The 19254-nt window shown below is 35.1% G+C and overlaps 1 protein-coding gene and 1 pseudogene across 1 annotated transcript; one reads left to right on the plus strand and one right to left on the minus strand.

Moving 5' to 3' along the window:
* The first annotated feature begins 37 nt into the window (after positions 1-37).
* Positions 38-5592, plus strand: LOC140008833 (butanoate--CoA ligase AAE1-like; annotated as a pseudogene).
* An 8679-nt stretch (positions 5593-14271) lies between these two features.
* LOC140021091 (uncharacterized) lies at positions 14272-15369 on the minus strand. Its single transcript, XM_072071819.1, has one exon. It carries the CDS (start codon positions 15367-15369, stop codon positions 14497-14499), a length of 873 nt encoding a protein of 290 aa, XP_071927920.1. The 3' UTR covers positions 14272-14496.
* Positions 15370-19254: the final 3885 nt, after the last annotated feature.

Here is a 19254-nt window from a genome sequence, read left to right on the forward strand (position 1 = left end):
CATTCGGTAAATTCACACCCCACGCAAGGAAGGGTCCATTTATTTGTAGCATACTTCAACGATACTGCACAATCCATCGCCCAAGTTTCAACAGGAAAACAACCTCTCTTATCTACTTTCCTGTTGATAGTAGAAGCGCTCTTTTGGATTTTCAGATAAAAGGATAGAATCATCAATGGAGGGTACTGTCAAATGCTCAGCAAATTATGTACCTCTGACGCCCATAAGTTTCTTGGAGCGTTCGGCAATTGTATACAGAGACAGGATTTCAGTAGTGTATGGCGATTTAAAGTTCACTTGGGCAGAAACTCGTGGCAGGTGCGCCAGACTCGCTTCTGCTCTTCACTCCCTCGGAATCTCCCGTCATGATGTTGTAAGTTCCCATTTAATCCTTGAATTTTCTGGGCTTTCTTTGTTATTCACAATTTACCTGCATTTTCTTCTTGTCCAGTTCGTTTTGTTTTCTTTAATTTCTATGCTTCAATTTGTTCTGTAATTAAAAGTCCTTCAATTTGTTCTGTTGTTGGCATGGTTCGAAAACTCGGCCGAGACCGAGACGACTCGGCCGAGTCGTCACCGTCTCGGCCTAGTCCGAGACGAGACCGCGACGAATCGAGACCGAGATACTCATCTCGCCGAGAAATCGGCCGAGACGTCACCGCGACGGATTGACTCGGCCGAGTCACACCGAGTCACTCCGAGTTATCCCGAGTCAAGACGAGAAATCGGCCGAGTTACACCGCGACGGATTGATTCGGCCATTTCTTTGGCTATTTTTTATTATTTTTGTTTAGCATACTTTTTTTATATTATTAACAATTTTTAGAATATTAAATTCTTTAAAATTTGCGTCTCACCGAGACCGTGACCGATATGCCGAGACCGATGTGGAACGTTCCAAGCCGCGACCGCAACCGCGACCGCGACTTTGAACCATGGTTGTTGGTTAATTATCACGATTGAATCTTTTTTTTTTTGGATTGTAATTTTCTTCTGATTACTTGGTTGTTGGGAGCTAGTTGGAATGTTAAAAATGATTTCTGCCTTTGTTTGGAATGATATCATCTGGGTATTTTTTGTCTCTATCAATCATTGCACGGGTTGTTGAATAGACATGCATTGACATCATTACTATAGATTGATTCCATTTCAATGAGCCCACAAGGGACCAACTGCCCCTTATATATATTTTTTTGGTGGGTCATTTTCATGCCTCAATTCAGTGACTTTGTAGTAGTCGGAGGTTTAATTATGCAATTTATTGCTGTTACCCAACTCTAAATTCTTTCAACCTTTTTCTTTTTTATTTTGTTAAAAAAAAAAAAAGAAAGGTCGCATGGATATGGTGGGGGAAGGGGAATTTGGCACCTAATGGAACCAGATTACTTGAAACCTGTAAAAGACATGCTAACCTATCAAGAAGCTTTTGAGTGTCTGGAGCATTATAGTAAAGATATCACTATGAAATTGCTAACTTATGGAATTGTGCATTTGAGGGTCAATTTTGGTTTCTCAGCAGCCATTTACGACAGAGTTTGTCGAACACTACTTTCCTAGCAAGTACGCTACAAAAATGTTGACCTTTTGTATTTGAATAGGTCTAATCTTGATATCTGAACTTCAGGTGCTTTTTCAAGTTTGAATGTAGCTTCAAGCATCTCTGGTGCTAATATCTGTGTGCTTTAACCATTGGAATGTTTTGGCAAAGTTCTTTGAATCCTGCAGTCTTGCTGTTCAGTTATGGTACAATGATGAGGTTCCTTTCTTGATAAGTATACCAGAAATTCCATCTGCTGGTTAATGATACTTCTGATAGAGGACTTGATGAGCTGGAAGTAATACTTCTGCTGGCTGAAAATATTTCTGCTGGTTTGTGATGAGGCTAAAAGTAAACGTTTTGTTATAGAACATTGAGTGCCTAGAAGATCTTCTAAATCAAGTCTTGTCACATGCTTAAATTTGAAAGTAAGGTTGAGTTTCCTAAGATATAGGTACACTGAATTAGCTAGACCTGAGGGCTTGAGCTTTATGAAAAGCTTGAAACTTTGAATTCAACTTGTCCATGGCCTATTGAATGGACTCCTCCACATTTCTCCCTAAAATATTGTCAAGTTATACACAGAGCACACTAGAACTCGTCAAGTGTAGCTGAAAACATGAACTACCTCAGAACCTTAAAACTTTTCTTTCCTTTCTTAGATTTCCCTGTATTTCATGGATTACAAGTCAAACAGTTTGCGTGCATATGCAACAGAAGACTGTGTTCTCTTGTCTAAACCACCTGATGTGGTGTGTCTAGGGATGGCAACGGGGCGGAGTTGGAGCGGGGGACCCCTCCCCCTCCCCCACCCCTTGCCCCGTTGCCTATTAATTCCCCCCGACCCCCGCCCCATCCCCCGCCTCCCACTCGCCCCGCTTCCACCTGCGGGGTTAATAAAATTGTCGTCGCGGGGTTAATAAAATTTTATTATAGTTAAATTTTAATAAATTATCAAATACTAAAATATCAATACATCATCAAGTTATTATTCATTGTAATTTTACAATTGAAACTCATAAAAACAATCAAACAAAAGTTATTTGAATACAATCCAACATGATGAAATAAATACAACTAAAATAGTCAAGTTTTCACTTTTTGTACAAATACAATCACTAATTCATTATTGTGTTTGTGCTTTTTTTCGAGAAAAAAGTGTTATTCTATTAAGTGTAATTAGAAATTTAGTATAAATGTATTAGTAAATTTAGTATAACTAATTAATAAATTATATTAGTAGACATGTCTAATTATTCATATAACTGATAATATCAATTATATTGCATACATTAATATATATTATATAATATATCTAACTAATAATATCATTATCATAAGTTTATAACTAATTAAATTACATATTATATATATTTATTTATATATATATACTTTTTTTTTGCAGGTGGCGGGGCAGGGGATGGGGCGGGGGCGGGGGGAATTTTTTCCCCTCTCAATATACGTCATGATTCAGCAATGGTGTCGACATTGCTAAAACACTCAGGTGCAAAAGCCATTTTTGTTGATTATCAGTTACTTCATATTGCAGAAGGGGCATTAGGAATTCTACTAAAGACAAGCAGCAAGACGCCTAAATTAGTTGTGATTCCTGACCAAGCTAGCTCATCTTCCAGGGTTAGTGACATGTATTTCAATAATGACAATTTAGAGTACGAATCTTTCTTGGCATCAGGAAGACCAGACTTTGAGGTTATAAGGCCACATGATGAGTGGGATCCTATTGCTTTGAATTACACTTCAGGTACAACATCAAGCCCCAAAGGTGTTGTCTACAGTAGAAGTGGCAATTTGGATTGAGATCCATTTATCCATCCATATAATCCATAATTAAATGGATAATGGATTATCCATTTATAGTATTGGTTTTAAATGGTTGATCAAAGTAAAACCATTAAATTAAATGGATTTATATGGATTATCCACAAAAATCATATATATCCATTTACTTAAAAACCAAATAAAAGAGAGGGAAAGGAAATGACTAAAAAAGGAGCCATCCTAAAATTGCTGTTGGGGTGTGAAAAAGCCGTTCCCGTGAATGGTAACCAACCCTGAAACTGAATGTTGGGGTTTACTGCTGAACTAATTAATTATTCCTTTGTTTCTTCTTCTAAACTCCACAGTACGTGGGATTTCGATTGGCTTTGAAGAGGTCAGGACAAAGGGAACATGGCCTGCTTGGTACACCCATGCACCTGATTACTAGATGTTGAGCTCAAAAGTCATCCGTGGCTTTAGTAGTAGACATTGCAAGTGTTGTGTGAGTACGAATAAAAGCCAGTGTTGGTATTTTTGTAGATACCCTACAAACGGTCTATGCAGGACTTCTATTGTTTGGGCTAGTTTGCAATATATGGCTACTCTGTAATATGTAATATATATATACATATATATATAATAATAATAATAATAATAATTTCAGATAGTTTTTTAGTGAAATGAAGGTTCATTTTGCTTGAATTTACATCCGTGGTATTTTGTGGCTTGAATTTACAAGAAATGGTAATACAAAAAAAAAAGTAACAAAAATATTTAAATGGATTATAAATGGATAATTGGTTTTTATTTAATCCATTTAGATCCATCCATTTAGATCCATTTATTAAATGGATCTAAATGGATTGGATAAATTTCATCCACCATCCATTAAGTCAAAACCAATTATGAACCATTTATCCATATTGCCACCTCTAGTCTACAGTCACAGAGGAGCCTACCTCAATTCTCTGGCAGCTGCTCTTTTAAACGAAATGCCATCCATGCCTGTTTATTTGTGTACTGTTCTGATGTTCCATTGCAATGGCTGGTGCCTTACTTGGGCCGTTGCAGCACAGGGCGGCACAAATGTTTGTCTAAGAAATGTAACTGCAAAAGGGATTTTTGAGTGCATAGCTAAGCACCAAGTGAGCCACATGGGTGGTGCACCTACAGTATTAAATATGATAATTAATGCACCGTCTGTTGATCGGAGACTGCTTCTAGGAAAAGTGATAGTGATGACAGGCGCTGCCCCCCTCCTCCTCATGTACTTTTTAAGATGGAGGAGCTGGGATTCAATGTTACTCATTCCTATGGCTTGACCGAAACATAGGATCCTGGAACAGTTTGCACTTGGAAACCTGAGTGGAATTCACTACCACCTGATGCAAAGGCCAAGGTCAAGGCTCGTCAAGGGTTGCACCACCTTGGCATGGAAGAACTCGATATCAAAGATCCAGAAACAATGCAAAGCGTACCACCGGACACAAAAACAAGGGGTGAGGTGATGTTCAGAGGCAACACCATCATGAATGGATACTTTAAGGATAGTAAAGCAACAGCTGATGCTTTTAAAGGTGGATGGTTTCGAAGTGGGGACGTGGGGGTGAGACACCCTGATGGATACATAGAATTAAAAGATCGATCCAAAGACATTATCATCTCAGGAGGGGAGAATATTAGCTCGATTGAGGTGGAATCAGTGATTTATAGCCATCCCGCAGTTCTGGAAGCTGCAGTTGTTGGAAGACCAGATGATTATTGGGGTGAAACACCTTGTGCATTTGTCAAATTGAAGGATGATTGTAATGCAAATGCAGATGAAATTATCAAGTATTGCCGTGATCATTTGCCACATTATATGGCTCCACGAACTGTTGTTTTTGAGGAATTGCCAAAAACTTCAACAGGAAAAATACAAAAATTTGTTCTCCGCCAGAAAGCCAAAGACATGGGAAGTCTTTCAAGGACCAGCAGATTATAGCATTTCCGTCATCTGCAAACTAACAATGTAAACTTCCACCACCTGGTTCTGTTTTTAATTAAGACTGTTGTCACATCACAATTGATCCCTCACCAAGAACTTGATCCTGTTGGCTTTTTGGAGTGAAGGTGGAATATTGAGGATTTGATCCGGTACAAGGAAGTGAAAGGCATTTAATATCTTCTTAATCTATTCCAAGGCGAGATTATAATGAGTTAAATGTCAAGACTTGAGTTGTATTTGATCAACCATATAATGTGCTTTAGTTTAATATGAGATCAGCATTCCATCATAGGAGAAATGTACGACTGTATTAAGGCAAACTTGTCTAACATAGTTTTGATGCAAGCTTGGGGCATATTAAAGGATTAAATTCGTCAATCAGTCTGAATGAGCAAATCTTGTTTATTCTTTGACAACATCTACTACGAAGACTTCAACTAAAAAGTGTTAGTGTTAAAATGAAGTTGTCTCAGGTAATTTAAGATTGGAGACTTGCTGCAGCAGCTTTGCCAATGATTTGCTAGTCAGTAAATCAAGAATCGAGGAGACAATGGTCCAATCACGTCTCAAAGGACTTCAGCTTGTTTGAATTACAAATGACCTAAAACATATAGGAGATTCTTTCAGTTTTACAAGTAGTTATTGAACAAACGTGCAGCGCTCTTCACATTTTCCAGCTAGTTTAGTCGCATATCATGACCATGGTTCGCCGTCGCGGGTCGCGGTCACGTCGCGGTCTCGATTGTTCCACATCCGTCGCGGCATATCGGTTAAATATCGGATGATACGCACATTATAGTGTATAAAATTTTTTTCAAAATCTGAAAAATTGACTAAAAATAGAAAATACCATTAAAAACACAATTATCAAATTAAATTTACTAAATACCTACATTATCATATATAGTTACTGATTATTAAATAAAATAATACTGTCATTACCATAAGGGCCTATAGCATTAGTAATAAATGATTTTAGAATCAAATGTACATTCTAATTCTATTTTATATGAGATAAATAATTATATATAAGAATAAAATTATCATATCTTACATAATACAATACAAATCTCTATACACAAAGAAAATAACGGTATTTATTTAATACAATAAAAAAAATATTTATCAAATAATATTATGAAATGCAAAGATATAAAGAAACAAGCATTTTCACTTAATTACTTGGGCCAAACTTGAACTTCAGGTGCTTCCAATTTTTCCTTCTATATTTTTCCCTGATCCGGTACAAAAGCCCCAGCTTCTCTTAGCATAATAAAGCATGATACGTTAATTGCATGTTACTTCGAAGACAAAACATGCTACAACAGCTTTTTTGCACTATCCAATTGTCCTTTTTTCAAATCTTTCCAGCTTTTCTACAAAGCAGGGACCCATAAATGAGAAAGGACAAGAGAGAAAAGACATCCCAAGGAGTAGCAACAGATGATGCAGAATCCAACTCAGCAACGCTGTCTTCCACTTCTTCAGCAGCCAAGGAGAGCATACGATCATTGCAACTAGTGTTGTTCCTCTCAGATTTGGCCGTCCCTTTCTTCATTTTTTTTCCAATTTCCCTTTCGCCCTTTTTCTCCTCCTTCACGGCCAGATTGAAGACCCCTTCGCCCGGTACAGATGACGAAGAAATTGAAGATCCCTTCAGCTCCAGATGTGATATTCAGCAGTCAACTTCATTCTTTTTTTCACTTTCCCTTTCCCTCTGTTGTCTCCTTCCCTCTCTGCCGTCACCCTCTGTTTTTCTCCTCTCCTTCCTTCATAGCCGGACGATGAAGAAATTGAAGAACCCCTTCAGCTCGCTTCTCCAAATAATCACTCTAGATACTGCTGTGACCCTCGTTCTTTCTTTTCTCTTTTCTTTCTCTCTGTTTTCTCCTTCCCTCTCTGCAAAAGGCACACAGAAATTGACGGTATGCTTCTCCCCTTATCCTCCTTTTCCCCTAAATCTTGTCTTTGTGGTTGAGAAAGAAAACAAGAAAGCATGGGTGGCCGACTCTCTGTGTTCTTGTTGCTGTTTATGATCTGACCGGTTCATATCCGAGTCGAATCCGAGAATTTGGCTGGTATCCTTCTACACCGTTCTAACTCGGTTAATATCAACTGTTTCGGAGCGATTCAAATCGGATATGGTATAATCGGCGTTTCGGGTATCGGTATCGGAACGGTAGGGACTGTTCTGGTTATGACTCGGCCGAGTTGGCGAACCATGATCATGACACAGCAGACAAATATCTGTTTTCTAAATTGATTACCAGTTTTGACAGAAGTTCATAGATATAGGAACCGCTTAACTACAGAGATTGTTCAGCGACTGGAACATATCATATATCATTGTTGAACAACTCAAAAGAAGAAGGGTACAGTAATGTCAAGTTTCATCTATTAAACAACAAAACAAGGCTAACAATTTCATTAGGTTGCGAACTCTTTTAGCTTTTGATTTGAGTGGTTTATATTTCAACTGCTGGAATGCTATTCCTCTGTTGATTGTTGCTCTCTTTTTCTGCTTGCAGTTCCAAATTCTAGTATTGCATACGTTCAATGTGGGTTGGGTTGTTCTCATTTATCTTCAATGGTATGTTCAGATATGTACCATTTTATTCTGTAGTTCAAGTTTTTGCCTCTCTATTTCATTCTGAACCTCCCGTTTCTCCAATTCTTTCTTACGCTCAATCAGCTTTTGTTTCCATGCCTCTGGCTGCATGCTCTGAAGATACCTTTTCAACTGATTAGCATGGTGTCCTGCATCTTTCGTATCTCTGATTCATGTGAACGGAAGAAAGTGAGGGAAAATCAATGCAGATATTGTCACTAGTGAAAAGGGTGAAAGCGAAATAACACTGCATCAAATCATTAACAACTAAAGATATCATTCTCTGGATGTGAGGAATGAGTACACACTTTCATTATGGAATCGACCCATCTCATCATTTCGAGTCATCAAATCGAATGAGAGTATAATAGTTTCATTGTATTTACGCTCACAAACCCTGAGGGACCTGCAGTTATCTTGTATTTCCTTGGTAAAATTGTCAATAAGCCGTGAAGTTATTTGCTTCACTTCACTTCTGCTTCAATATCAGCAATAGTCGTCAAATCTGCCTTCTCTTGAAGATATTCTCCAATTAATTCTGATGAATGATAATCATCAGCACAGGCAACCCATCTATACCACTTATCACCCGGAAGCATGGTTCAAAGTCTCTGCCGAGACCGAGACAACTCGGCTAAGTTGTCACCGGAACGAACCCTCTGATATGATATCGAAATGAGATGACTCCGAGATACTTGATTCACCGAGAACTCGTCTGAAAAGTCTCCGATACTGATAGTCTCGGCCGAATTGGTCCGAGTCAACTCACAAATTTACATTTGACAAATTTTCTTTTGTTAATTTTGTTAATTATTTTTGTTCAGCATATTTTTGAATATTATTTACAATTTTTAGAATATTAAATGATTCAAAATTTGCGTCTCACCGTGACCGATATGCCAAGACTGGCGTGGAACGGTCCAGGCCGTGACCGCGACTTTGAACCATGCTTATCACCCGTTATATGCTTCATAGTAATCCCTCCTACCAAGATTCTCTGCTTCAAAATTCTCTTCAAACGCCATTGCCTGAAGACAATCCTGTCTAGTTCTTGTTGAACTCAACTATTGCATACCCTGATAATGTTGCACAGTTCCAGAATGGTTGCACAGTCATTGGATTAAACCCTTTCATAGTCAGATCATTCTTAACCTCAGAGCCACAGCTTCCAACATCTTATCCATTTCTATTGTCATCAGGAACATTTGCAACAAATCCCATCCAAGGATATACAAATTCTGCATTTACATCTGGTGTAGCAATTGAATGCAAATTCATGGTGTAGCACCTACGATTGACCTTACGTGTACCAAAACATTGGCAAAATATAATGCATTTGCTATAGTTTCTGCTATCTAACATGATTGTTGTAAAATATATAGTATTTCAAAAATATTCTTTGTCCCACATCGAAAAAAATGAGAAGTATTATTTTCTCTGTCCCACATTGAGAAGTGAGAAGGGTTGCAGTCTTTGTCCCACATCGGAAGTGAGAAGGGTTGCACCTCACTCTGAAGTCTATAAATAGGATCCACTTCTCCCTCAGAAAATCACCCCAGCAGCTTCAGTTAATATCTTTTGATAGCTGCTCTATCCCTCTCTCTCTCTCTCTTTTATTTTTTTTTTTGTTAGTTGATATCTTCCTGATAATTCTGTTCTCATCCTTTTTATATATATATCTGCTGGTTTTAATTTGCTAGTTCTGGTCCTTCTAGTTTGCAACAAGAAGAAAGTTTGTCTTTCTTGTTCGCAATAAATAGAAGAAGGCTTGTTTAATCCTGGGGAAACATTTCAATTTCATGAAATAGTTTCTTAGGACAGTGCTACGCACGACTCAAGCAGATAGTGTTAACATTGTTGTAGCCAATTATCCAACAATCTAAGAAACTAAGGCATCTGACAATGTTAGCACCCCGCAGCCTTCATCAGCAACTGTTGCAGTGGCACTACCATTCGCCAAGCCCTTTCCAGATGTATCCAAAATTGAAATTTTCGCCAATGAAAATTTCAAAAGGTGGCAAGAACGAGTACACTCACGACTCGACATCCATGGAGTGGTCTATGCACTAACGGAGTCCCAACCTGCTTCAACCACAGATGTCAAAATACAAGAATCGTGGCAATATGCCAATAAGGTATGTAGGCATACTATTTTACAAACACTCTTAAATGAATTATTTGACGTGTATTGTAGCTATATGCAAGCCAATAAGTCCCAGTATAATAGACTAAAAAATTCCAATTACAAGCCTAATATTCCCAACTTTAAGAAAAAGAAAGGCAATTGCCATTATTGTAGAAAATCAGAACATTATGTTGCCCTGTATAGATACAATAAAGGTGACAAAGCAAATGGTAATCCTCCTAAGGTTAATTTAACCGAAGGAGATGAAATAATTGCTGCAGTCATCTCTCAAGTGAACATTGCAGCTAATGTTAAAGAATGGGTGGTAGACTCTGGGGCTACTCGGCACATATGTGCAAATCGAGAAGCGTTTTCCTCCTATACTTCAATAGGGGATGATGAAAAAAATAGTCTACCTTGCAGACTCACGAACTACTAAAGTTCTGGGTAAGGGCAAAGTACTATTGAAACTCACTTCAGGAAATACTTTGGCTCTTAATGATGTGCTGCATGTTCCAAATATTCGGGCAAATCTTGTTTCTGTGGCTTTGCTTGGAAAAGTTGGGGTGAAAGTATCATTCGAATCTGAAAAGATTGTAATGACAAGAAATAATGTGTTTGTAGGGAAAGGCTATTGTAATCAGGGACTTTTTGTACTTAATATTTCCAATGTGATAAATGAAAATGCATCTTCTTCTGCTTATATTGTTGATTCCATTTCTTTATGGCATGCTAGATTAGGACATGTTAATATTGGTTATATAAAGAAAATGCAATCATGTGGTCTAATTTCTGGTATTAATGATAATATGGACAAATGTGAAATATGTGCAGAAGCTAAAATAACAAAGAAAAGTTGTATAACTGTCCATAGAGAAACTGAGTTATTAAATTTAATTCATACTGATTTAGGTGATTTAAAACAAACAATGACTAGAGGTGGGAAAAGGTATTATGTCACCTTTATAGATGACTATTCTAGATATACCAAAGTTTATTTACTTAGAAATAAAGATGATACTTATAATGCCTTTTTATCCTATAAGTCTGAAGTAGAAAATCAACTTAATAAAAGGATAAAAAGAATTAGATCAGATAGGGGTGGAGAATATTTAACTTTAGATAACCTTTGTGAACAGGAAGACATAATACATGAAATAACTCCACCTTATTCTCCAGAATCTAATGGAGTAGCTGAAAGGAAAAATAGAACATTAAAAGAAATGATGAACTCTATGTTAATTAGTTCTCATGCTCCAGATAATTTATGGGGAGAAGCTATATTATCTGCATGTCACTTACAAAATAGAATCCCACATAAAAAGACTGGCAAAACACCTTATGAGTTATGGAAAAATTATAAACCAAATTTGAAATATTTAAAAGTTTGGGGGTGTCTTGCTAAAGTCTTGTTGCCTGAACCTAAGAAAAGGAAAATAGGTTCTAAAACTTCTGATTGTATGTTTATTGGATATGCTGAACATAGTGCTGCATATAGATTTCTTGTGTTAAGAAGTGATATACTTGATTGTAATACAATTATTGAGACAAAGAATGCTGAATTTTTTGAACATATTTTTCCACTGTCTAGTAAAATTTCTCATGCACCTGTTGAAATAAATAAGGAAATTATTCCAATTGAGGAATTAAGAAGGAGCAAAAGGCCAAGAAAAGAATTTTCATTTGGAAATGAATTCCAAACCTTTCTTGTTGATAATGATCCTTTAACATACTCCGATGCTATTTCTTCTCCTGAGTGTAAATTTTGGAAAGAAGCAATTAAATCTGAAATAGATTCTATCTTGTCAAATAAAACTTGGATTTTGGTAGACTTACCTCCTGGTGCAAAACCTATTGGTTGCAAATGGATTTTTAAAAGAAAATATAACTCTGATGGCTCTATAGAAAAGTACAAAGCTCGTTTAGTAGCAAAAGGATTTTCTCAAAAATAAAATATTGATTATTTTGATACATTTGCACCAGTAACTAGAATTGCGTCTATTCGAGTTTTATTTGCTTTAGCTTCTATCCATAAACTTGTTATTCATCAAATGGATGTCAAAACAGCCTTTTTAAATGGTGATTTAGAAAAAGAAATTTATATGTTTCAACCTGAGGGATGTATTGTATCTGGACAAGAAAATAAGGTTTGTAAACTAATTAAATCTCTTTATGGCCTAAAACAAGCTCCTAAACAGTGGCATGAGAAATTTGATCAAGTATTGATGAAAGATGGTTTCTCGTCTGTAGAAGTGGATAAATGTGTATATGTCAAAATTATAAATGATCAATATGTGATAATCAGTTTATATGTGGATGACATGCTTATATTTGGTACTAGTCTAGATATTGTAAATAGTACTAAATATTTTTTGTCTTCTAATTTTGATATGAAAGATTTGGGTGAAGCCAAAATAATATTGGGTGTTAAAATCATAAGGAAATGTGATGGTATAATGTTGTCACAAGAACATTATACAGAAAGACTTCTTAGGAAGTTTGAAAATTATGATGTGACACCTGTGAGTACTCCTTATGATGCTAACACTCAATTAAAGAAAAATAATGGTGACCCAATTGCTCAGTCTAGATATGCTCAGATTATTGGGAGTCTGATGCATCTGATGAATTTTACTAGACCTGATATAGCTTATGCTGTATGTCGACTGAGTAGATATACTCATAATCCCAACCGTGAGCATTGGTTTGCATTAGTCAGACTAATGAAATATTTGAGAGGTACCATGAATTTTGGTATCCTGTATAGTGGATTTCCCACTGTATTAGAAGGTTACAGTGATGCTAATTGGATCTCTGATTCAAATGATACGAAATCCACTAGTGGTTATGTGTTCACCCTTGGTGGTGGTGCAATAGCATGGAAATCTGCTAGACAGACAATCATTGCTAGATCAACAATGGAGTCAGAGTTTGTAGCTCTGGAACTGACAGGGACTGAGGCCGAGTGGTTGAGAAAATACATTCCCGAATTTGAACCAAATTCGTATATTTCAAAAATGGAAAACTTCCGCTTTACCGATTTCAAAAATTTCGAATTCAATTTGAATTCAATTGGTAAATCATTTTTTTTTTTCGAATTTGCATATTCCCAGTACTAACTTCAAAAATTAACGAGTTTGAGAGTCAAGACCAAGACAATTGAGCTAATTTACTTTTTGTATTTAGACATTTTTTATAATTAATTATAATTTTAAAAAAATTAATATCTAAAATTTATCTTAACGAGCACTCACTAGTCAAATCATTAACGTTACTGAGGTATGACTTTTTTTTTTTATTTAAAGTCAATGAATGCAAGAAAATGTCATCATTCAATGAAGCAGTGGACAGCATTGCTACACTTGTAATAGAGAATCTATGCAAGATTTTAACGTGTACCATGCTCAAGAATTTGTTCGTTAGTGTGTTAGTTTTGAAGTGCATGGTTGAACCTTTACTGTTCAATAGAATATGTCCAAGTCAACCCGATTGTATAATTCTTATAGTATCTCGTATAAATTAGTATAACTTTAGTGTAAAAATTGAGTTTGTAACTTGTACAATTAAAGTTGTGAAGCATTCATGATTACATCGAAATTGTATGAATTTATACATGATATTGTTGGATTCACACAACCGGTTGGAATTGGAAATGCTGTATCCATTCCAGACCGCTTAGCATGTTTGGCTAGATTGTGTATGGAGATAATTTTATAAACCTCTCCTGATGTTTCAAATACTTGCATTGGCCTCCTCCCGAAATTTCCAAAATATTAGTGACCTCCCCTAAAACTAATTATCATGTAATAAATTAGCCCAATTCAAAATTTTAACAATAAAAATATGTTTCTAGGAAAGAAAAAATAAAATAATTCCACAAGTGTGCCTCATATATTGCATTAGCTAGTTAATCTATAGCATGTAAAGTAAATATGTATGTTAACAAAGTCAAACGCCAGGAGATGTAAGTGCAATTGATGGGGATTGCAAGCATCGGTTGAAAGTATATGACTTACTTTTTATCAGTTGTGGATTATGCAGATCCAAAACCCCAAACTTTGTTCTTGTATGAGTTGCAAAATAAACAAAAGTACAAAAACCATGCCTACAATTGGAAGGATTGAGGAGCATCATAGCTGAGACGTAATTTAATCTATCAATGAAGAAAATAGGACAATTATTTTCAAGATTCAAGATTCAAAATTCAACTCAGATTGATCTTAAATATGCAACTATGATCCAGAAATACTGAATAAATATTAATATGTGAAGAATTTTTAACAAAAGATTAAAGTACATTCCTCTTTTAAACAACCTTTTTCTTCTTCATACATTACAACAAACGGAAGAACTGCAATCCAAATGCCATCAAAACAAACAAACAATATCCCAACACAAATTCCAAATTTTTGCCCCTGACACCTTTGGTTTTTGCTGAGCTAGCATCATTGTAGGCTTAACTAGAAAAGCGTCTTTGTTTCTTTTCTGAACCTAAAATCATCATCATCCTCCAATTTTGTTAAAGATTGATACTCAGCTTTTCCAGGGAACACTTTGTAGAGTCCCAAGTAAAGACACATACCAAAAACTGTAACTCCAACTAGATACCAGCTAAATTGAATGTTCACCAATGATTTAGCTCTGGCAAGGGCTTCAAGATCATGGCATCTAACAACATAATGACCATCTTCCAAGTTCATAAAACAGCCTTTGGGAATGTACTCTGGTGTCCAAAGCATGATTCCCATGACCATCAGCCAAACTCCTTGGAACAAGATGCTAAGAGACCTTATAAAATTATTCAAGAAGTTCTGGGGGTAACCTATGCATAATAGGGTAGTGAAAAATGACACAAGTATGACAATTTGTAGAAGCCAGTGGTATTGGCCTTCCACACCCGTGTGATCAGTAGAGTGGAGATGGAAGAGGAGATATTCCTGGCCGAAGGCAATGGCTCCGAGCATTTGGGTCAGGCCATATTGAGCTGGGGGCTGGATTTTGTCTAGGATGATGGAGAAAAGTGCATAAATGAAGATAGTCAAGGATATGTTCGAGTGCTCAAAGTTGTGAAGATGGTTTGATGGGATGGTGCCATCAGGGTCCAATGGTTGGTGCCTGGCCGGACTAATGAAGAGTTCCATGGATATTGAGGCAATGCAGCCTCCCATGATCAAGAGAAGTTCGAAGTACCTGAATTTTGAAGTGGGAAACCATGGCAAAGATGTGTAGGATTTTGGATGGAGAAAGTGAAGCCTGATATGGTTAACTAAATGCCAGAGTCCAATCAGAAAGAAACCAAATCCAGGTATCACATGTCCTACCAAACTGCCCATTGCCTTGCCTCTCGTTCTGCTTTCTTGCTTGTTTGCTTGTTTTGTGGGTTTTGTATGTTTACTACGTAAGGAGGCTATATATATAGGACGAAAAAAATGTCTTGCTCATGAAGACAATCAACTCAAATTAAATTTGATAAAATACAACAAAATCAAATCAAATCAAATTAAATAATTATAAACTATATGCAGTTTCTTCTATTTTGTGCTCTGAATGTTCAGTATAAAAAGTGGGTCCGAAAGAGTTACAATTCAGAGTAAATGATAATTTTAGAATTTTCATAATTTGCTAACCCTTTCCTTTTTGCCCCATTTCCTCTGTGCTTCTTTTTAAAAATTTTTTTTAGTATAAGTGGAAAATCTCGAACATAGAACTTTTCACTTATATTCTCTCTTTTGTACCATCTAGTCTATCCCTCTTTCACTCGCTCTGTGCCTATCTTCAACTTGAAAAGAAAATATTAAAAACCTCTACATAAGCTAATCGCTTTCCTTGGAGACAACCTAATTGAAGAGAGTGATGGGTCATAATTGGCCATTTGAATGTGACCACCTTGAGAGTTTATGCACTGCTAGTGACCCGGACATGCACTCAACAAGTTAAATAAAGATATTTCGACTAACTAACTCTTTAGCTTAATCGCTCAATAGATGCTAAGGGTTAGGAAGAAGAGACAACGAGGTTGTTCAATATTAACAAAGTATGCTAGATTATATGAATTTGCATTATCGGAGATTCTCCCTCCTTGGTTTATATGTATATATGACGGATTTCTATATTGATCAATAAATCAGTTTCTTAAAGAAAAAGCTTCTCTTATGTGTCATCATGCTTTTCTAATTTCTAATTTATAATGTTATATTCATCTTTTTTTTCTTTACTTTTTTGTTAGTTGTTTTCATGAGTCTTAATTAGACTCAAGCGATGAAAACAATCAATTAGAAGTGATAAAAATGTAACATATTTTTTGAATATGACCAACATTTTTCTAATTGGTTGTCATATTCCCACTAACCAGTCTTAATCTTATCATTTCATGGTTCTTATGTCAATGTATAAGAGAAGTCAAGTTGAAATCAATGAAAGGAATTAAAACATTTTTTTCCCAACTGGATTTCTTAATACTGAGTAACAAATTAAGGTTAAATGCATTAAATCCCCTAAACTTTGTCTCTAATTGTACTTTTCCTCTCTAAACTTATTAAACAGGCACTTAACCCCTTTTTGATGTTTTTGGATAAAGATGCCCCCCACTATATTATTTTCTTTCTCCTTGTTTATTCATTCCTTTGTTTTTCTTTTCTACTATTTTCTTTTCCTTATCATTTTTTTCCTTTTTTTTCACTTCTCTCATCTCACTATTTCATTGCTCCTGAGATAGATAAATGTGGAGTAGCAGAGTAATTAAGAGTACTAAGTACTCTTTGGGATGTGAGAAGGGCAAATTCCATTTTGTAGACTCAAACCTACACCTATTCCCGCTTTGCATCTCAAACATTAATATGGGACATTTTGTATCATAACCTTTCTAACACATCCCACTTTTGTCCAAATATTAATGAGCTACACAAAACTAACCAAATGACATATTTGTCTTGTGAAATCCATCAATAATTGACCAAAGTGGTATTGGCTAAAAATATTAGTCTTGTGAAATCCATGGTAATTTTTTAAAAAAACATACAAACACTAAAATAACACAACATACAAACAACAATGTTCTTTTTTTCTGCCTTGCTTTTTGAGGAAGTGACTTTGCAGCTTGAAGATATTATAATTGATTCCTTCACCATAGAACCATCACTTTGCGGTTAAGCATCAATGACCAAACTTGACACACAAACTGCTGGGGTCTGTCATGATTACTAACTAATATTAACATATGATAAAAACAGTCTCAAGTTTCTTGTATCTTTTCCACTTTAACCAATTGGGTTGTATGTATCTTATCTCATTGTAAATAGTCATGACATCCAATTTTTTGTTTCTGGCCTTTTTGTGACTTGTGAGTACATTTCTAGGTCAGAATCGTATATATTTCTAGGACTAGCTTTTTAGTATTCTTTTCTTGATCAAAGGACTCACCGATAGAACCACATTCCTTCCAACATTCTTGAGTTGAAGAAATGTCCTTCATAAACAGATTGAATCGTTTGTACAGTTTTACAATAGTGTATCAGGACGATTATTTTGAATTTAAAATTTAAATTTCGTATATGTGTCATCTATCTGACTTTGATAATATATGTACTGACAGTACATATAAGATTAACTCATGAATAAAATTAGACAATAGAAAATAAAATCAATGTTGTAAACATGAGATAAAACGATAAAGTCTTCTACAAATAAAACAATAAACACTTCTAAAAATACAATATAAAAAAATACATTCATGTTTATAGTCAATTCCATCATCCTTTCCCACTCCAAAAAGACTAACAATTCAACTTTTGTTTATAGTCAATAGTTATAGTGAAAAAAGTATATGGATTCATTGGTTTTCTAAATGCCCGAATAGAGATCCTAATTTTTGTTTGGGGATACATTAAAAAAAATGAGACAAAATAATTTAGCATCTCCATATAAAGTAAAATAATAATACCGTGCAAATGCACTTAAAATTTGATCTATTTAAAAAAAATTTAAAAAGAGATTAAAGGAGAGTGGAATTCTTAATTTACTTGAAACAATAAGAAGTTGGAAGAAGGAAAGTAATTTGAAAGGCAATATTTTAATTTGTTTAAGGAGTCAAAAAAGTTTGGAAAGGAAGAGAACAGAGGATTTGACCAAATCGATACTTAGATGGTCAAACAGAATGTATTGGAAAAGAAAAACAGGGAGAATTTTTCAGAACCAAATTACTAACTGGACAACCTAAATGGATTAGCATGAGTAATATGCTAATGATATAAAAATAAAAGTTGTCAAAATTTTATAAGTAACAATGAATAATCAAGACAAATAATAGGGGTACAAAATTAAAAAGATTTGAGGACTTGTAGAATTATCCTAATTACAGATTAAAAAGGGAATCATGCCATTGAAGAGAATGTGAAAATAAATAAATAAAAATTATGGATTGATTGATTTAAAAAAATCAAGAAAGGCATAATCAGAGAAGACTATCTGAGAAGTTCTTAAAAGAATATCAATGACAACGAGTATCTCAAATTTTTTCTTTTTTTTTCTGTAAAATTTCAGAACCAAAATTCTTTAGACCCCAGCATTTATTTTCACAGGAACAATATATTTTACTATGCTACCATGAACCTTGAAGTCAATGCCCTCGATTCCAATGGATAATAGTTTCATTAATTTGTTTGTGCTTTTTTTTTTGCGGTAAATAGATGAAAACTTTGAGTTCCTTGAATTCTTTAAAGCGCCTAATATCATCAGTTACTGGAAACTCAAAAAATAGAGAAGCATTTTATTAGAATCGGACCAAAAAATTTATTTGAAATACCATAACAACATTTATGAACAACCAACTGTTATACTGCTCATCATGTTACAGTTACACTAATATAGTGCTCATGGGAATGCATTCCTATTGAAATTTTGCTTTTTCTTTATCTTCTGTGAAATTTTATTAGTTTAGACGTTATAAGGACTAGTGTTAAAGGCGCACCCAGTGTGTGCAATTTAGAAATAATTATTGATTTTTATGAATATATTAATATTATTTTTACAAAAATAAATTTTATATAAATTCTTCATGAAAAAAAAATTACAATTTATTAGTAATTTTTTCTTTAATACAGTTATAGTTAATTTGATAGTTGCTGTATCTAAGGGAGTTATAGGAGATTATATTAGCAAATATGATTAGGTGGTTGGGGTAAAAATTAATTTTTTTAAGAGCAAAATTGGAAGTTCAAAAA

Source organism: Coffea arabica, chromosome 1e, assembly GCF_036785885.1.
Source record: "Coffea arabica cultivar ET-39 chromosome 1e, Coffea Arabica ET-39 HiFi, whole genome shotgun sequence".
Classification (NCBI taxonomy): domain Eukaryota; kingdom Viridiplantae; phylum Streptophyta; class Magnoliopsida; order Gentianales; family Rubiaceae; genus Coffea; species Coffea arabica.